Source organism: Talpa europaea (assembly GCF_964194135.1).
Source record: "Talpa europaea genome assembly, chromosome: 7".
NCBI lineage: Eukaryota > Metazoa > Chordata > Mammalia > Eulipotyphla > Talpidae > Talpa > Talpa europaea.
In genome coordinates, this window is record NC_140074.1 from 52,695,939 (window position 1) to 52,711,472 (window position 15,534).

Below are 15,534 nucleotides of genomic sequence, written 5' to 3' on the forward strand. Positions count from 1 at the left end.
CTGACTGTGAGAAGGGAGGGGAAGGTGAGTGAGAAGCAGCCCTAGCCACCACCTTTGAGGGACCTTCATTGTGGAAGAAAAAACCACATTCAAATAGGTCTTCCCATCACCATCTGTCCTGAGCCCAAGGAGGTCATATGTGACAAGGGCGGTGGTGCCCGGAGAAGGAAGTGACAATACAGGCCAGGGTATGAATGCTTGCCAGAGGAGTTGATATTTGAACAGAGGCTGGCAGGGTGTGTAGGAGGTCAACAGATAGAAAGACAAAATCATGCCAGGCAGAAGAAAAAGTCATAAGCTAAAGAGTCAAGGCAGGAGATTGCATGGCTATGGAAGCGAGGGCTTTCTTACTTACTAGTTTCATTTTGCCACTTAAAGGAATGTGAGGCAAGAACCAGACCAACGGGCTCCTAGTTTAACAAAAGACCAAGCCCTAAATGATTTAGCCAAAGTCCAACAATTAGGGGCAAAGAGTCTCCTAATAGGCCACCTTTAACCTCGAGCTGTACTTTTTTTTTTCTTTCTTTTTTTTTTTTTTTTTTTTTTTTTTTTTTGAGCTACCTCCCTCTTTTGGTCCAGAGTAGCCATAGTCCTGCATTTCCCTCAGGGACTGAGGCTCTCCAGCATTTACTGGATTGGTCTAAGAAGACTTTTTTAAAGGGAAAAGTTTCTAAAATATAAGCAGGTAATTTCTCTCCATCCCCTGATTGAGGTGAGACTGATACAGAAATATTTAGTAATTCTCTAAGGAAAGGAGATTGAGTGAGACTCTAAAGGAGTACAAATAGGCATGTCACATCTATGAACTAAGTGAAACATGTCGTATCAATGACTAAGTGCCACTGGGACAGGTCCAGGAGGCTTACTTTCCTTTCAAACTAGAACTTGCTTGGAAATCAGGCACTGGCTTGTAAAAAAACACCAATGACCTAACAGCCCTAGAATATCCCTTTTCACTCCTGTTACTTCCATATGTTATCAAACTGTACTTTTGATACTGTATTCATCTTTGATTTAGGAGTCAGCTAACCGGTACTCAATGCCTCCTATGTGGTTTCCCCCTTCCTTACCCCTAGCCTCTAGTGCCATGTCATTTTAATACCAGCTGGTTTATTGGCTGTTACAGAATCTGCAGTTGATTGCCTTGCTTAAAATACAGTCATCCAACCTCCCTGCCCAGCCCCACACATGGGCATCTAAACCAGCTGATAACTCAGTATCTGCATACTTGGATTTGCCCTTATTCCTGGACCTTGTCTGAGGCTGACACACATGGCAAGAGAGGGCAAAGGAGGTCTCTTGAAGAGCCAAGACACTCCCCTGTGGGTTCTGTGACCTCTCTGAACAATATTGCTCTAAGGTTTCATTAACCCTCATTTTCCCATGTTCTGTGGCTAGTAGCCATCAGTCCCTTCTGAGGATTAGTCCCTTTCAGCTGACTCACCTTGGTAGACTTTGTGAACAGAGTAGGCCATTTTGCTTGATTAGCACATCCTTAGCTGCACCAGGGCCTGGATTTCAGCAGGGCTCCTGCTAGCTCTGCTTTGTTTTGTTTCTTCTTACTCGGTCAAAACTCATGCAATTGTCAGGAAATTTCTCTGCATTTGTTTGTGAGGCTATAGCTGATGGTAGGGAGTGATCATGATGTTAATGATTAATCCAAAGTAGGTTTGTCCAAAGATTCCTTTTGTCATGGATCAATTAATATTGTTCCTGATTTTGTATAAACAAAAAGTACTTGTGAGACTGGGGTTCATCCATATCCATAACTTTGAGTATGTTGCTTGACTTCCAACAACACAATGACGTACTTCTCAGCAATAATAGACTTCTGATACATATGCCAACATAGTGACTGTCAATAAACATAACTTCCTAACCTGTCCTTGTTGTGTCAGCTACCCAGGACTTCTGAGAACCTCTTGATATGTCTTCATTAAAAACCTACCTGCAAAATGGACACTTCACCCAAGAACATATTTGTTTTATATATTTTTCTATCATTTTTCATTTTTGCACAATGTATGCATTTTCATCTTGGTTATAGTTCCCACACAATTCCCACCCCCCTTATTTTGACTGTAATCCTTCCTACCCCTCCCCCCGTAGTCTGTCTCTGATTTATAGTTGCTTGTTGATTTTGATTTTTACTTTATTATAATTAGTCGTTTTCCTGGTCCCTTATTTAGGTTTTCTAAATTCCTGCTATGAGTGAGACTATTCGGTATTTTTCTTTTTCTTTCTGGCTTATTTCGCTGAGTATGATCCCTTCCAGCTCCATCCATGTTGCTGCAAATTGCACGAGTTTATCTTTTTTGATTGCTGAATAATATTCCATTGTATATATGTACCACATCTTCTTGATCCAGTCTGGTGAGAGTGCAAACTGGTCCAACCACTATGGAAAGCTGTGTGGAGATTCCTCAACCTGCTAAAGATGGAACTTCCATCTAGCAATTCCACTCCTAGGTATTTACCCAAAGGACACAGAATCATTAATTTAAAAGGGCACCTGCACCCCTATGTTTATAGCAGCACTATTTACAATAGCTAGGCTATGGAAACAACCCAAATGCCCAAGAACATATTTAAAGGGAAAATAAACACATAAAAAGATGTTTAGTATCATTAGTCATGGGGAAGTGTAAATTAAGACCTCAATGCGATATCTCTATACATCTGTTGAATTGACTAAAATTTAAAAGACTGATAATTCCAAGTACTGGAGAGGATTTTGAATGACTGGAATTCTCACCTTGCTGGGAGGAATCCAAAATGATGCAGCTACCCTAGAAAACAATTTGACAGTTTCTTATAAAGTTAGATGTACACTTATTCCAACACCAGAAATTCTTTATGCAAGTAAAACACGACCACACAAACGTGTGCATGTGATTATTTACAGTAGCTTTATTCATAATAATCCCAAACCAAAAACAACACAGGTATGCATCCAGTGTGACCAGATCCAATATAATCGCTCCATGCACACAATGGCATACTTCTCAGCAATGATAGACTTCTGATACATATACCAACATGGTGATGGTCAAAGCATGATGCTAGGTGACAGAAGCCAGACATAAAGATAACATACTATATTATTCCATTTATATGACATTCTAGGAAAGGCAAAACTATAATGACAGAAATCAGAGGTATGGCCACCAGGATCTGGTGGTGGGGCAGAAATTAACTGTAAAGAGACACAGGGGAACTCTTTGGAGTGATGAACTAGTACTATGTCCTGATTGGACGCATGATTAGGCACTTCTCAAAATCCATCAAACTGTACATTTAAAATGTTATATGTAAACTATTCATCAATGAAGCTGGTTTTTAAAAAACAATCTGGAGAGCATCAATTTTATCTACAGAGCACTCTAAACATGGAACCCCTTTTCAAGAAGAAAGGATCTCAGACTTGGATCTCAACACATACCAGCTCATGATTTATTTTGCATATTGGCCTCTGAAGTTTCCCCTTATTTCCTACTCTTTCCACTAAGAGCTACTTTTTACATCTTTCCTATCTTAAATGTGAGCCAGAGGATGTTATGAGTAATGCAGAGTCCAATTTGATCTGGCTTTATTTAGGTCTATTAAATCCACTGCAGTGCTTGAAGCAGATTGGAGGGGAGAGAAGGGAGAAAGAAATTGGAAATAAAATGTTGGAGATGGGGAGAAAGTGCTAGGGAGAGACATTGGGCAGATTAGTTGGAGACTAGATGTGGAGTATAATAAAGAACAGTATTCGCAGATGATTTTAAGCCATTCCCCACTGCCTTTGGGGAAAAGTTCAGATACCTGAACATGGGTTACTGGTACACATGAACAACATGAATCCAAAATACTGATGCTCAGTGAAAGAAGCCAAACATCTGCTCCTCTCCCCTCAAAAGACGGCACATACTTCATGACTCTATTTATATAAAACTCTACAAAAAGCAAATTAACCTATAGCAACAAAAAGCAGATCTGTGGCTGAGGGAGCAAGGGACAGGGAGGCAAAAGAAATAAGGATTACGAAGGGACCTGAGGAAAGTTTGGGGGGTGATGTTTATGTTCATTCTACTTATGGCAGTGACAGTTTCAGCGGTATCCATGTCAAAATTCATCAAACTGTACACTTTACACACACACAGTTTCTAACACGTCCATTATACCTCAAAACAACAACAACAAAATATACTGGCTAAATAAACAGCAAGGCCTGGTAAACATACAGAATGAAAACAAACAAGTATTCAACGTCGGTTTAAGGAACTTGTGTTCCTTTGTACTACTACTTTGTAGTAGATGCTCAATGAATGCTGCTAGATTCAGGTGCAGAATGAAATAAGTGAATAAATGTTAGGTGTTCAATAATCACATAATGAAAAAAAGAATTTTACAAATAATTATGTCAGGCTCATTACGGCCAGAACTTAGGCTCTAGGAAGAGATGACAGAACCAAAGATCCCTGTGCTCACGCGCTTTGATTTGAGAACAGCCGCTAGTGAAGAGAGCAGCACAGGAGAATGCCAGACAGGTGCAGAGCGAGAGAAGGCTGGGGAGAGGGGCGGCAGGAAAGGACTCTGACATTTTTTTTTAAAGATTTATTCATTATTTATACAAGCACTGGGTACAGTCAGAAGCGCAGGAGGGTGAGAGAATTCACCAGAGCCAGAGCAGGGAGCAGAGCAGGCAGAAGGACTGAAGTACACTGCTGAGGGGAGCAGAGGGCAGCAGGAGAGGCCGGGGAGCAGCCGGGGACCGAACCGGCGCTGCAGCTTCGCAACCCAGCGCTCAACCGCTGCGCCACCGGGGAGGCCCAGGACTCTGACATTTTTGAGGGTGGCCATCATCCTTCAAGGGGTGACGCTTGAGAAAAGACCTCAAGGAAATGAAAGGACCAGGAAAGGGGTCGTGCTAGGGAAATAAAAATCTAACTGTCCTAGACCTGAAGAAAAGACCGAGCCGGAGATGAACGAAACTTGCTAAGAAGATGAAGTCAACAGCAGCGCCCAAGTGCTGAACTCCCGACCTCCCCACACACCCATACTTGCGTTGTCCACGAGGAGGCGCTCCAGCGCCCGCCCCGCTGGCGTCCTCCGCCGTCGATCCGTGCGTGGGCACGCGCAGAAACCGCTAGGCGGCGTCGGTTTCCCTTCCCACGCGCGGACGCCGGCGTGGGACGACGCGGCTTGGGGGCCCGCGCGTGCGCAGAGCCGAGGCCGGACTTCCCTCGGGGCGGGGCGGAGCGGGGCGGGGCGGGGCGGAGCGGGGCGGGGCGGGGGCTTGAGGTGATTCCCCTGCCGCGGCGGCGGCACTGGCCGTGCGGGGAAACCGAAAGTGGGCGGTGGCCGTGGCTGTGGCCCTGGCGGAGACGGCGGCTGGAGCTGGGCCCAGTGGCGCGGGGACTGGCCGGGCGCCCCCGGAACGAGGTGAGCGCTCGTCCTGCGGCTCCGGGCGCGACAGGTGCCGGGCGGTGTCGGCCACGATTTCGGGCGGGCGCGACCCACCTGGGCCCCCCGAGGGCTGCGGGCGGGACCCGAGCGGCCCCGGGGCCTCCTCTCCGCGCCGCCCGGGACGTCCGGGGCCGGACCCCGGGAAACCCGGCTGGGCCCCGGGGGAGTTAGAGTTCCAGAGCCTGGTGTTTTAAATCTCTGAGGGACCCCGCCCCCGGCCGCTCGGGAACGGGCTGGGCGTTCACCTGGGAGTCGGGCCGGCCCCCCGGCCGCCGGGGCGGCTGTGCATTGGGGTACAGGCAGCCGCGGGGCTGGGGATCGGGGCCCGAGATGCTGACCAGGAAGTGGTTCCCGGTACCGGCTCGCTGGGCCGGGGCCGCCCGCCCGGGGCTGGAAATGTCTGAGCTCCCGACTGTTGAAGGTCTGTGGTGGGCACCGGGAGCGGAAAGGCTCCGGGCTGTCTGTTAGGAAGAGTAGCAAGTGCAGGCTGCTCAGGTCGTGCATTTGTGTTTCACAGATACGCTCCGTTCCTTTAAAAGAATGATCGTCGGGCGGGTGCAAAGCGCAAGCTACGAGTGCAACGTGAATCTATGAATAAGTTGTCTCGGAACTTGCCCAAGGTCCCTTAGTTTTTCTCAGCCTCAACTTAATGGGAGGGAGCTTGGAGCTCGCATAACTTCTCTTGCTCCGAGTCTCTTGAGGGGTGTAATACATTGACATTAGTGACCGAGGGCAGCATTTAAATAGTTGCAAAGAGCAGGAAAGGTAAATACCGATAATGTTGGAAAAAATCCTGGCCCAAAAGGATTCTGATGTCTGCCCCACAAAACAAAACAGTAACTATGTCATTCTCTGCCCCGCCCATCTCCGCCCCCCTTTATACACACCCCGATCGCCCTGGTAGTGAAAAATTGTCTGAAAGTATTCTTGCCTAGTGATGTGCAACAACTTAATCACAGAATTGAAATTTAGACCCTGATCTCTGACTCTTCCTGGACCACCTTGATGTAAGTGTTTGCATACTGCAAATAGTGTAGACTTTGCAGACCTGGTTTGGAAGCTGGACTTCTTTTGAACCTGGTTTCAAAAAAAAAATTTTGTTGGCCCAATGGGAAAAGGAACAACAACAATTTCAAAGGCATAATGTTGGGAGTAGAGGGCAGAGAGAAAGAAAAGCCAATTCATATAAATATGAAATTAGATTTCATTCTAAATACCAAGAAATTTAAGGAAAGATGCCAGCAACTCTGGGGTAGACTAGGTAACTAGCCCTTCAAATGACATGAAACAGGGATCTGCCACATTCTGGTTTATAGGTGTGGTACCCAAATGGAAAGGTGTTGCCAACTGTTGAAAAAAAAAAAGAAATCAATGGTTGCAACTGACATTTCCTTTTATCCTTTCATTCTGACCCTTTTCTCTTTGCTACATAATCACGAGTGCCTCAAAGTACTAAATAATGTGTAAGAAGTAGTAAGAAGTAGACAACCACTAGGGTAGCAAGACTGAAACAATTTAAATAGCCCAAAGTAATTCTCATGCTCACAATTGTATTTTACAAATTCACACCTTTTCTCTTTAACACACCTACAAATGGTCCCAAGACAGTCTTATTCTGAAGAAACTGGCTTTTGTGTACTTCAGAAACATGCTTTTACCAGTGTCTGATCCTCTCTGGCTCAGTTATTTGTGTGTAATCTGGTCCCTATCTCTGGTCACTAATGGTGCCAAAGAACATTAGCCAAATTGTTGTGCTTCTCATACATAGTTTTTCCTCTCAAAATTTCTGTTTTCAAATGGAACTTCTTACTCTGCAAGGCTTTAACTACTGTAAATCCTTTGGCTCATAGTAATACCTGAAGAAATGTTAACTCGTCCTTCTGTCAAGCTTCCCATATTCTACATGATTGGATTTCAGTTTCTTGAAGGCAAGAACTCATCTCTAAGTTATTGATATAATATATATCTCCACATGGTGGGGATTTTGCAGTTCCACTCAACTGACATTCATTGAGCATCTGTTATATGCAAAAAAACAGCTGAGTGCAGGGAATTGCTTCTGGGGTTAGCTGAATTAGAATCCATGGCTCCTTGCCCCACTTCAGGGCCTGTTGGTGTCACACAGTATTTTTGCTAGTTAAATGCAGTGACACTGTGAAGTGGCAGTTGGAGGTGCGTTCCCAGTCCCTGTAGATTAGAAATGAAATGTAATCCCTGCTAATGTTCTTGAATGGGACTGAGTGAATTGTGTTTTGTATCAAGAGATTTTAAACTCCTGAAGGACCTCTCTTTAAGTTATCCAGGCAGTAGAATCTAGTTGGAGATTTATGTGAATGTATGATCCACATAAATCTACTGTGGATCATACATTCACATAACTCTACTCTGCTTGATCAATTGCTGTTTTCACAAACGGAGATGTAGAGTGAGTGCTTTCCATCAGGGCATTTTCAGAGTCAGCAGGTAAACATAGGAAGGACAAAAGTTTCTTGGTGTTTGTAATGAAATCTAATTTAATATTTATGTGAATTGGCTTTTCTTTCTCTCTGCCCTCTACTCCCACCTTTATGCTTTTGAAATCATTGTTCTTTTTCCCATTTGGCCCCAATTTTTTTTTTAAATTTTGTCTTTCAACCTATTTAAAAATAATTTGTTATCTTTAACTGAAGATATATGTGTATGTGTATTTATACATATATTTCTATACATATATTCATATACGTATCCCACCCAGGGCTTCTAATCAGCTCAAAATAATCATTGTGGCCTCAGAGAAAACTTCAAATTTCAGTCATACAATTTGTCAGGAGGCAGCAACCAGTGGTTTCCATTAGATTTTTGGACCATCTTAACCCTAAAGGACTGTGAGGAAAGTTGAGAATTATGGGTCTTGTAAACCCTCATTATCTTCCATATGAAAAAAAGAGAGTTGAAGCAATTTACTCAAAAGGTCACAGCTAATAAGCAGCAGAACTAGGATTAAGACCAAGATCCATAAGTAGGCCACTTTATTGTCTCTAGCATGCAGATTTGTGGGAAGCTCTTACTCATATAATCATAATGTGCAGTTAGCAATGTATGCACAGCGTAAAGCTTGAATTATAATTATAAAACTCTCTAAACATACCTTAAGGAAGTATATTGCTGGGTGGGGATATTAATTACTATCTTTCCTTTTAAAATGTGTTGGCAAAGAAGTAATTCAGGTGATAACAAATAGCCTGTAATTGGGGGGGGGGGAAGATAACATGTTAAACTTTGCAAGATGAAAACTCTTTATGCAAGGGTCTTAGACAAAAACCTTCCCTCTTCTAGGCTCATTTTATTGATTTGTAAAATGAGGGATTTAGATAGATGATGTCTAAAATCTTTCCACACAGTCTGGACGTTAAGGGCCCAACTTGTTGCTAAAATAGTGTCTTCAAGAAGAAGGGTAGGTAGATACCAGAAGAATATGCCCCAAGGAGATACTAAAAATTGAGCCACTGACTAAAGATAAGAAAGATTACTTGGTGACTTCAGTTTATTTGGCAATTCTTCAAATTTATTCCAGGGTTTAGTGCCACTCTACAATTAAAACTTATGACATGAAAAATGCAGTGAAGAAGATGAGCCAAATAGTACAGTTGGCAATAGGTGGGAAAACAAAAATTTTGGGGAAACCATATATGAGAAGCACAACAATTTGGCTAATGTTCTTTGGCACTGCTAGTGACAGAAACACCAGAGATAGAGACCAGATTACACACAAATAACTGAGCCAGAGAGGATCAGACACTGGTAAAAGCATGTGTCTAAAGTACACCAAAGCCAGATTCTTCATAATAAGACTGTCTTTACTATCTGAAGCCAACTCTGACCATTTGGAGCCACGAGCTGAAAGTAAGTACTGTTTTGGGGATCAGAAAACCTGTGTTCTTGTTGTGGTTATGGTCATGAAAATTTGTGAGACCTGGAATAATTGCTCTGGGTTTCAGTTTCCTCATTTTTTGAAGTGAAGAGTTTGGAAGAGAGTGTGTGAAGGTGCCCAGCAACATTCTGGCTTCTCTTAGCTCCTCATTCTGAGGTCAGGCCCATGGTCAAATGCTACTTTCCTAAGCCAGACAGTGTTCTGAGGGACATTGATCTATGGTTTTCTTGTTTGTTTTTTAAATTATGTTTGTTGAGGTAACAGTTTAAAACATTGTATATGTTTTAGGGGTATAGGTTCACCCCTCTACAAACATATGATACTATACCACACCCATAACCAGAGCCCCAGTAATTCTTCTGTTTTTTGTAATGTTATTGTCTGGTTTTGATATCAGCATTAAGAGATCATTAAATGTGTTCAGAAGTGTTCCTTTCCCTTCTGTTTTCTGGAAGAATATGTATGGATGTGCTATTAATCCTTCCTTAAATTTTGGTAGATTTTGTCATAAAATCACCTAAGCTTGAGTTGTCCTTGTGGGAAGGTTGTTAACTACAAGTTCAGTTTCTCTAATAGAAAAAAGACTATTAAGGTTACCTATTTCTTCTTGAGTGAGTTTTGGAATTTGCATCTTTCAACGAATTCATCCATTTCATCTTACCAAATTTTAATTGGCATAAGTTGTTCATGATATTCTTTTTCAATGTCTACCTATAGGTTCTGTGGTGCTGGCTCCTTCTTCAGTCCACCGCTCCATCTCCCATTTCCTCACTACCTTTCTTGATGAATCAGCCTGAGAGTCTATTACTTTTATTGCTGTTCAAAAACCTAGATTTGGTTTCATGACCTTTTTTCTCTACTTTTTCCCCCTATTTCTTTACCAGTCTATTTTATCATTTCAATATTGATTTTATTCTCATTTATGATTTCCTTCTACTGTTGACATAATTTGTTCTCCTTTTTTTTATTGACTTGGGGCCATTCTTCTTTTCCACCTTAAGCATATAATGCTGTAAATTTCCTTCCAAATATTGCTTTAATAGGACCCAACAAATTTGCATACTATGTCTTTGTTTTTATATTGTGTTTTCATTTATTTAAAAATATTTTATGATTTCTGAGGGTCCTTCTTCATTGGTCCTTGATTATTTCTAACTATGTCATTAAATTTGAAAAAACCTTGGGAACTATACACATATCTTTCTGTTACTGATATCTAATTAATTTTTCTAGCCATAAAAGTTTCGGTGTAATTTCCATTACTGTAGTCCCCTCATCTGTGAGGGATACATTCCAGTACCCCCAGTGTATGCATGGAACCATGGATAGTACCAAACACTATATATACTTTGTTTTTCCTATACATTTATACATACATACCTATGATAAAGTTTAATTTATAAATTAGGCATAATAAGAAATTAACAATGACTAATAATAAAATAGAACAGCTATAGCAATTGACTTAAAAAAAATTATGTGAATATAGGGTCTCTCTTGCTCTCTTTATACTCTCACCAGTCTCTCTCAAAATATTGTATATATTATTTTTAGAATGTGAGAAGCTGTGGGTAAATGAAACCATGGAAAGCAAAACTACAGATAAGGGGAACTATTGTACTGTGTTCTAAGTTGGTTGAGGATTGTTTTAAATCTCTGAATAGATTCCATTTTGGTGAATGTCCCAGTGCTCTTGTAAAGAATGTATATTCTGCTGTTGTTGGGGTGGAGTGTTCTATAAATATCAGTTGGATTAGTTTGGTTAGTAGTCTTGTCCAGCTCTTAGTGATTTTTGTTTACTGGTCCTACCAATTTCTGAGAAAGGAGTTTTGAAGTCTCTGAACATAATTGAATCTATTTACTCTTTGATCTCTGTTTTTTTCCTTCAGTGTTTTGTTATATATTCCTAATGAATTAACTGCTTAATTATATAATGCCCCCATTTATTTCTGGTAATACTCCTTGTTCTGATATTAATATACTCACATATTTGCATAACATACCTTTTTCTGTCTTCTTTTAACCTATGTTCTTATATTCAAAATAAACTTCTTATACATAGTATATAGGTAAGTTTTGTTTTTATGTCCATTCTGCCAATCATTAAGTTTTATTGAAGACTTTTATTTCCATCATTTATTTGTAATGTAATTGTTGGGATGGTTGGCTTTAAATCTACCATTTTATTAGATGCTATTTGTCCTATCTGTTATTTGTTGTTGTTGCTGTTTTTTTCTTTTTCTTGCCTAATATTTTTTTACTTTGACTCTCTTTTTGGTGAATTTAATCTGTTTTATCCATACTACTGGCTTATTAGTTATTCTTCTTTTCAGAGATTTTAGTAGTTGCCATAGGTTTACAATATACATCCTTAGTACACTCCCCCTTCAAATAATATTATACTATATGTATAGAATAAGAAGCTTCTTAGAGTATACTTCTAGTTTCTCTCATTTTTTGTGTTGTACATTTTACTTTTACATATATTATGTGTCCACATAAAGGAACTTTTTTGGTGATGGAAATGTCTATATTTTGATGTAGTGATTATTATATAGATATAGAAAACTATATAGATTATAAAATTTAATGATACTCATAGAGTGAGGAAATTTTGTTATATGCAAATTTTACTTAAATGAATATTTTATATGTGTGTGTATGTATGTTTATATAGAGAATAAGAATATAACCTAGTTATAGGACCTCCCTAGGTTAATGCTATTTAATTAATTTAGTATTTAATTAATAGTATTTATTAAATGTTGGTGCTGGGGGCAACAGTTTGATATGAATTAATATTTAGTAGGGAAAGTCCATAATGAAGACTTAGGTTATTTGCCACTTAAACCTTGCTATCATTTAAATATCATATTTGTAATTTAAGGCACTCACATATGAACTTGTATTTTATTTCTTTTTTAAATGGGCACATGAGGGCCTCCCCGGTGGCGCAGCGGTTGAGCGCTGGGTTGCGAAGCTGCCCGCGGCCTCTGCGGCGCCGGTTCGATCCCCGGCTGCTCCCCGGCCACCCGGAGGAGGGTCCCACATGGCGCGCAGACCTCTCCTGCCGCCCGCTGCTCCCCTCAGCAGTGTACTTCGGTCCTTCTGCCTGCTCTGCTCCCCACTCTGGCTCTGGTGAATTCTCTCACCCTCCCGCACTTCTGACTGTACCCAGTGCATGTATAAACAAAACAAACAAACAGACCAGCAAACAAATAAATAAAGCATGCCTCTATACAAAAAAAATAAAAATAAAAATAAATAAATGGGCACATGAGGATAGTGATAGAATTGTGTCCTATTCCTTCTTTCTGTCTCTACACCAGAGAAAGGACAAGACTGTCCAGAATTCTGTGCTATCCAATATGGTCCACTAGCCATATTTATTTTAAATTAAATTTAAAATTCAATTCCTCAGTCACACTGGCCACATTTCAAGGGCTCTGTAGTCATCTGTGGCTAGTGGCTACCATACAGTGCAGATACAGAACATTTTCATTATCACAGAAGGTTTTATTGGATAGCACTGTTGAAGGAAAAATTAACAAGTTGTCTGTGGCTTGCCTTTCTCCTTTCTTTAATGAAAGGCTAAGTCCATTTTTCCTGGCTGCTTGATTCCCTAAATGTCTCTCCATTCTACTTACCATTAGTCCCCCCCAAAAATATGAGTGGTTAATTTTGAAAAATACCCATTACAGATCAATGAAAATCCTTAGCCAACGTTCCGAGGTTTTTTTCTAGGTACCAAAATTCATTGCTCACTTTTCATTTCTTTCTCTCTCTTGACCTTTCTACTGCATATGGAACTTGAACTATGTTATTCTTCCTGGTTCTTTCCTCCTTTAGTTTGACACTGAGATTCTTCTATTTCTATCTCTCTGGTCTCTTTTGCTTACCCTTTTATAGCTTCTTCCTCTGCTCATCTCTCAAATAACAGTCTTCCATAAAGTTCCATCCTTAATCTTATTTTTGACTCCCTGCGCATCAAATGTCATGTGATATATATCAAATCACACACATATCATATATGTATGTGTACACACACACACATGCTGAAGATCAGCAAATCTATAACAAGGACAGACCTCTAATACAGGTTCCTAGTAAATACATCTACATAACTAACCTACAAGCTTCCTGACCTCCAAATGAAATCTCTTCCACTCTTGAAAGCCTGCTTTTATTCCACCTAGTGTGAGTCATTACTGTCCAGAATGCTTCTAAGCTAAAAATGTGGAACCATGCCTCATCATCCAAACTAGTTAATCAATTCCTGTTTATTTCATCTCTCGATTACCTCTCATATGGGTTTTTATCATTCCCAAGGCCTTGTTTAGGGGTCCTCCACATTTCCAAGTATTCTTACATCATTAATCTTTCTCCTTCCAATTATACTTCCCTATTTCTGAGTAGTGATTTTTCTAAAATGCAGAGCTCATGCCCACATTTAAAATCTCTTCAAGTCCCCGTGTTACTTTTGGCAAAAATGTAAATGTATTGACATAATATTATAGTCTTTTCTGGATCTACCTCTTCCTTTTTCTCCCATTTTAGTGCTCAGCTTGAGGTCTTTTTTCAATCATAACTAGCAAAACTTAACTGCTTGGAATTCTCAGAACCAAGCATATATTTATCTCCCAATTCTGTGCCTTTTGAAGTTTCTGTTCTATATTTGGGGCTGACACCTCTTTCCATCCTCATCTTCCCCTCATCACCACACCCTTTCCCTCCTTGCCTGGATGATTCCATTTTGTCCTTCAGACTCCTCCAGGTCCCCTCTCATCGGGGAAGCATTCCCTAATATCTTTTATCCCTTGATTAGTCTTTTGCCTTTCTGACTTCCCTCATGTCTTCTTAGCATTTTGTGCCTTTCCCCCCATGATAGCAATTATTTCCTATAAATATTCAGTAACAATTTATGGAATAATCTAAGAAATGTAAACTCTGAAAATTTATTTAAATGCATAGTCTGATGAATTACATTGTAGTAACCTTCTGCTGTGTCCTATAGGTGAAGATGCTGGAAGCAGATCTGGTTTCAAAGATGCTACGAGCTGTTCTGCAGTCTCATAAGAATGGAATAGCACTACCCCGGCTCCAAGGAGAGTACAAATCCTTGACTGGAGACTGGATCCCCTTCAAGCAGTTAGGGTACCCTTCACTGGAAGCCTATCTGAGAAGTGTGCCAGCAGTTGTCAGGATAGAAACTAGTAGATCTGGAGAGGTAAGAAGGTAATGGTGCACGGGAGAAAAATCAACCCAATTCTCCATTGCCTTTATGGCGCTTCCACTCTCTTAATTAGGATAAAAGTCAAATTAAAATCTACTAACCAAACTATTTTGAAATTGTGATAGAAAAGCATCCAAAGCATAGCCTAGATTCTGATGTCTTTTCCTTTGCCCCTCAAATTCTTTCCATATAAAAATAAGATTTTAACCACATTAAATAAAAAACTTTAAGGTTAAAGTTTACCCATTCTCAATTTCTAAGCAAACTAGCTATGCTAGAGACTTGTGCTGCCTCATCACACCCACCCATAAGCTGCTACAACTATTTTTTCCCGGATCACTAATGATCTCCTGATTAAAGTGTCTAACAGGCACTTTTAAATTCTCAATGCTTGACCTAACTCTTATCTGTTCCTACTATCTGGTTAATGGTTTAATTCCCATTTGATCAGTCAGCATTTTTGATTGTTAGAGGACCCTTCTTATTGTTCTCTTTATCTTTAGTCCTTCTCCCTCAAGCCTCTTTTCTCCTTCATACCAATATGTTCATATTATTTTACAATTCCAAATCCTTTAGTTTCTCTGGAAGGAACTTTTATGTATAACATGGGCAATTTGGTGGTAGCAAGTATCTTTTTAATTGCCTATAGCCTGTGACTCAGATTTTCACTTCTTGGTACCTGCCCAATGTACAGGATCAAAGATATGAACATACCACCATCCAAAAGACAAAAGACATGCACTCCCTGAAACAGTACATTTTTCTGTATGTAAATTCTCCATGTAAATATATAGATCTCTGGAGTATTTCTCACTAAAACCTATAAATGGTTGTACATCTGGGGGGAGGGATGGTTGGAAAAGATAGTGGGTAGAGGAGGAAAAAGGGGACCAGGATTGGGAGGATGGTCAAGGGGGAGGTTCATCTAATCTGTAATAAT

At 40.5% G+C, this 15,534-nt stretch overlaps 1 protein-coding gene across 1 annotated transcript in view; it reads left to right on the top strand.

Annotated features, from left to right (window-relative positions):
• Positions 1-14,381: 14,381 nt before the first annotated feature.
• TDRD7 (tudor domain containing 7) overlaps positions 14,382-15,534 on the top strand; it is a gene marked incomplete at both ends in the record, with an annotated part of 43,070 nt that continues 41,917 nt past the window's right edge. The window contains one exon of the mRNA XM_084238154.1: positions 14,382-14,588. Coding sequence (XP_084094280.1) covers positions 14,382-14,588 — 207 coding nt within the window. The remainder of the gene's footprint in view (positions 14,589-15,534) is intronic.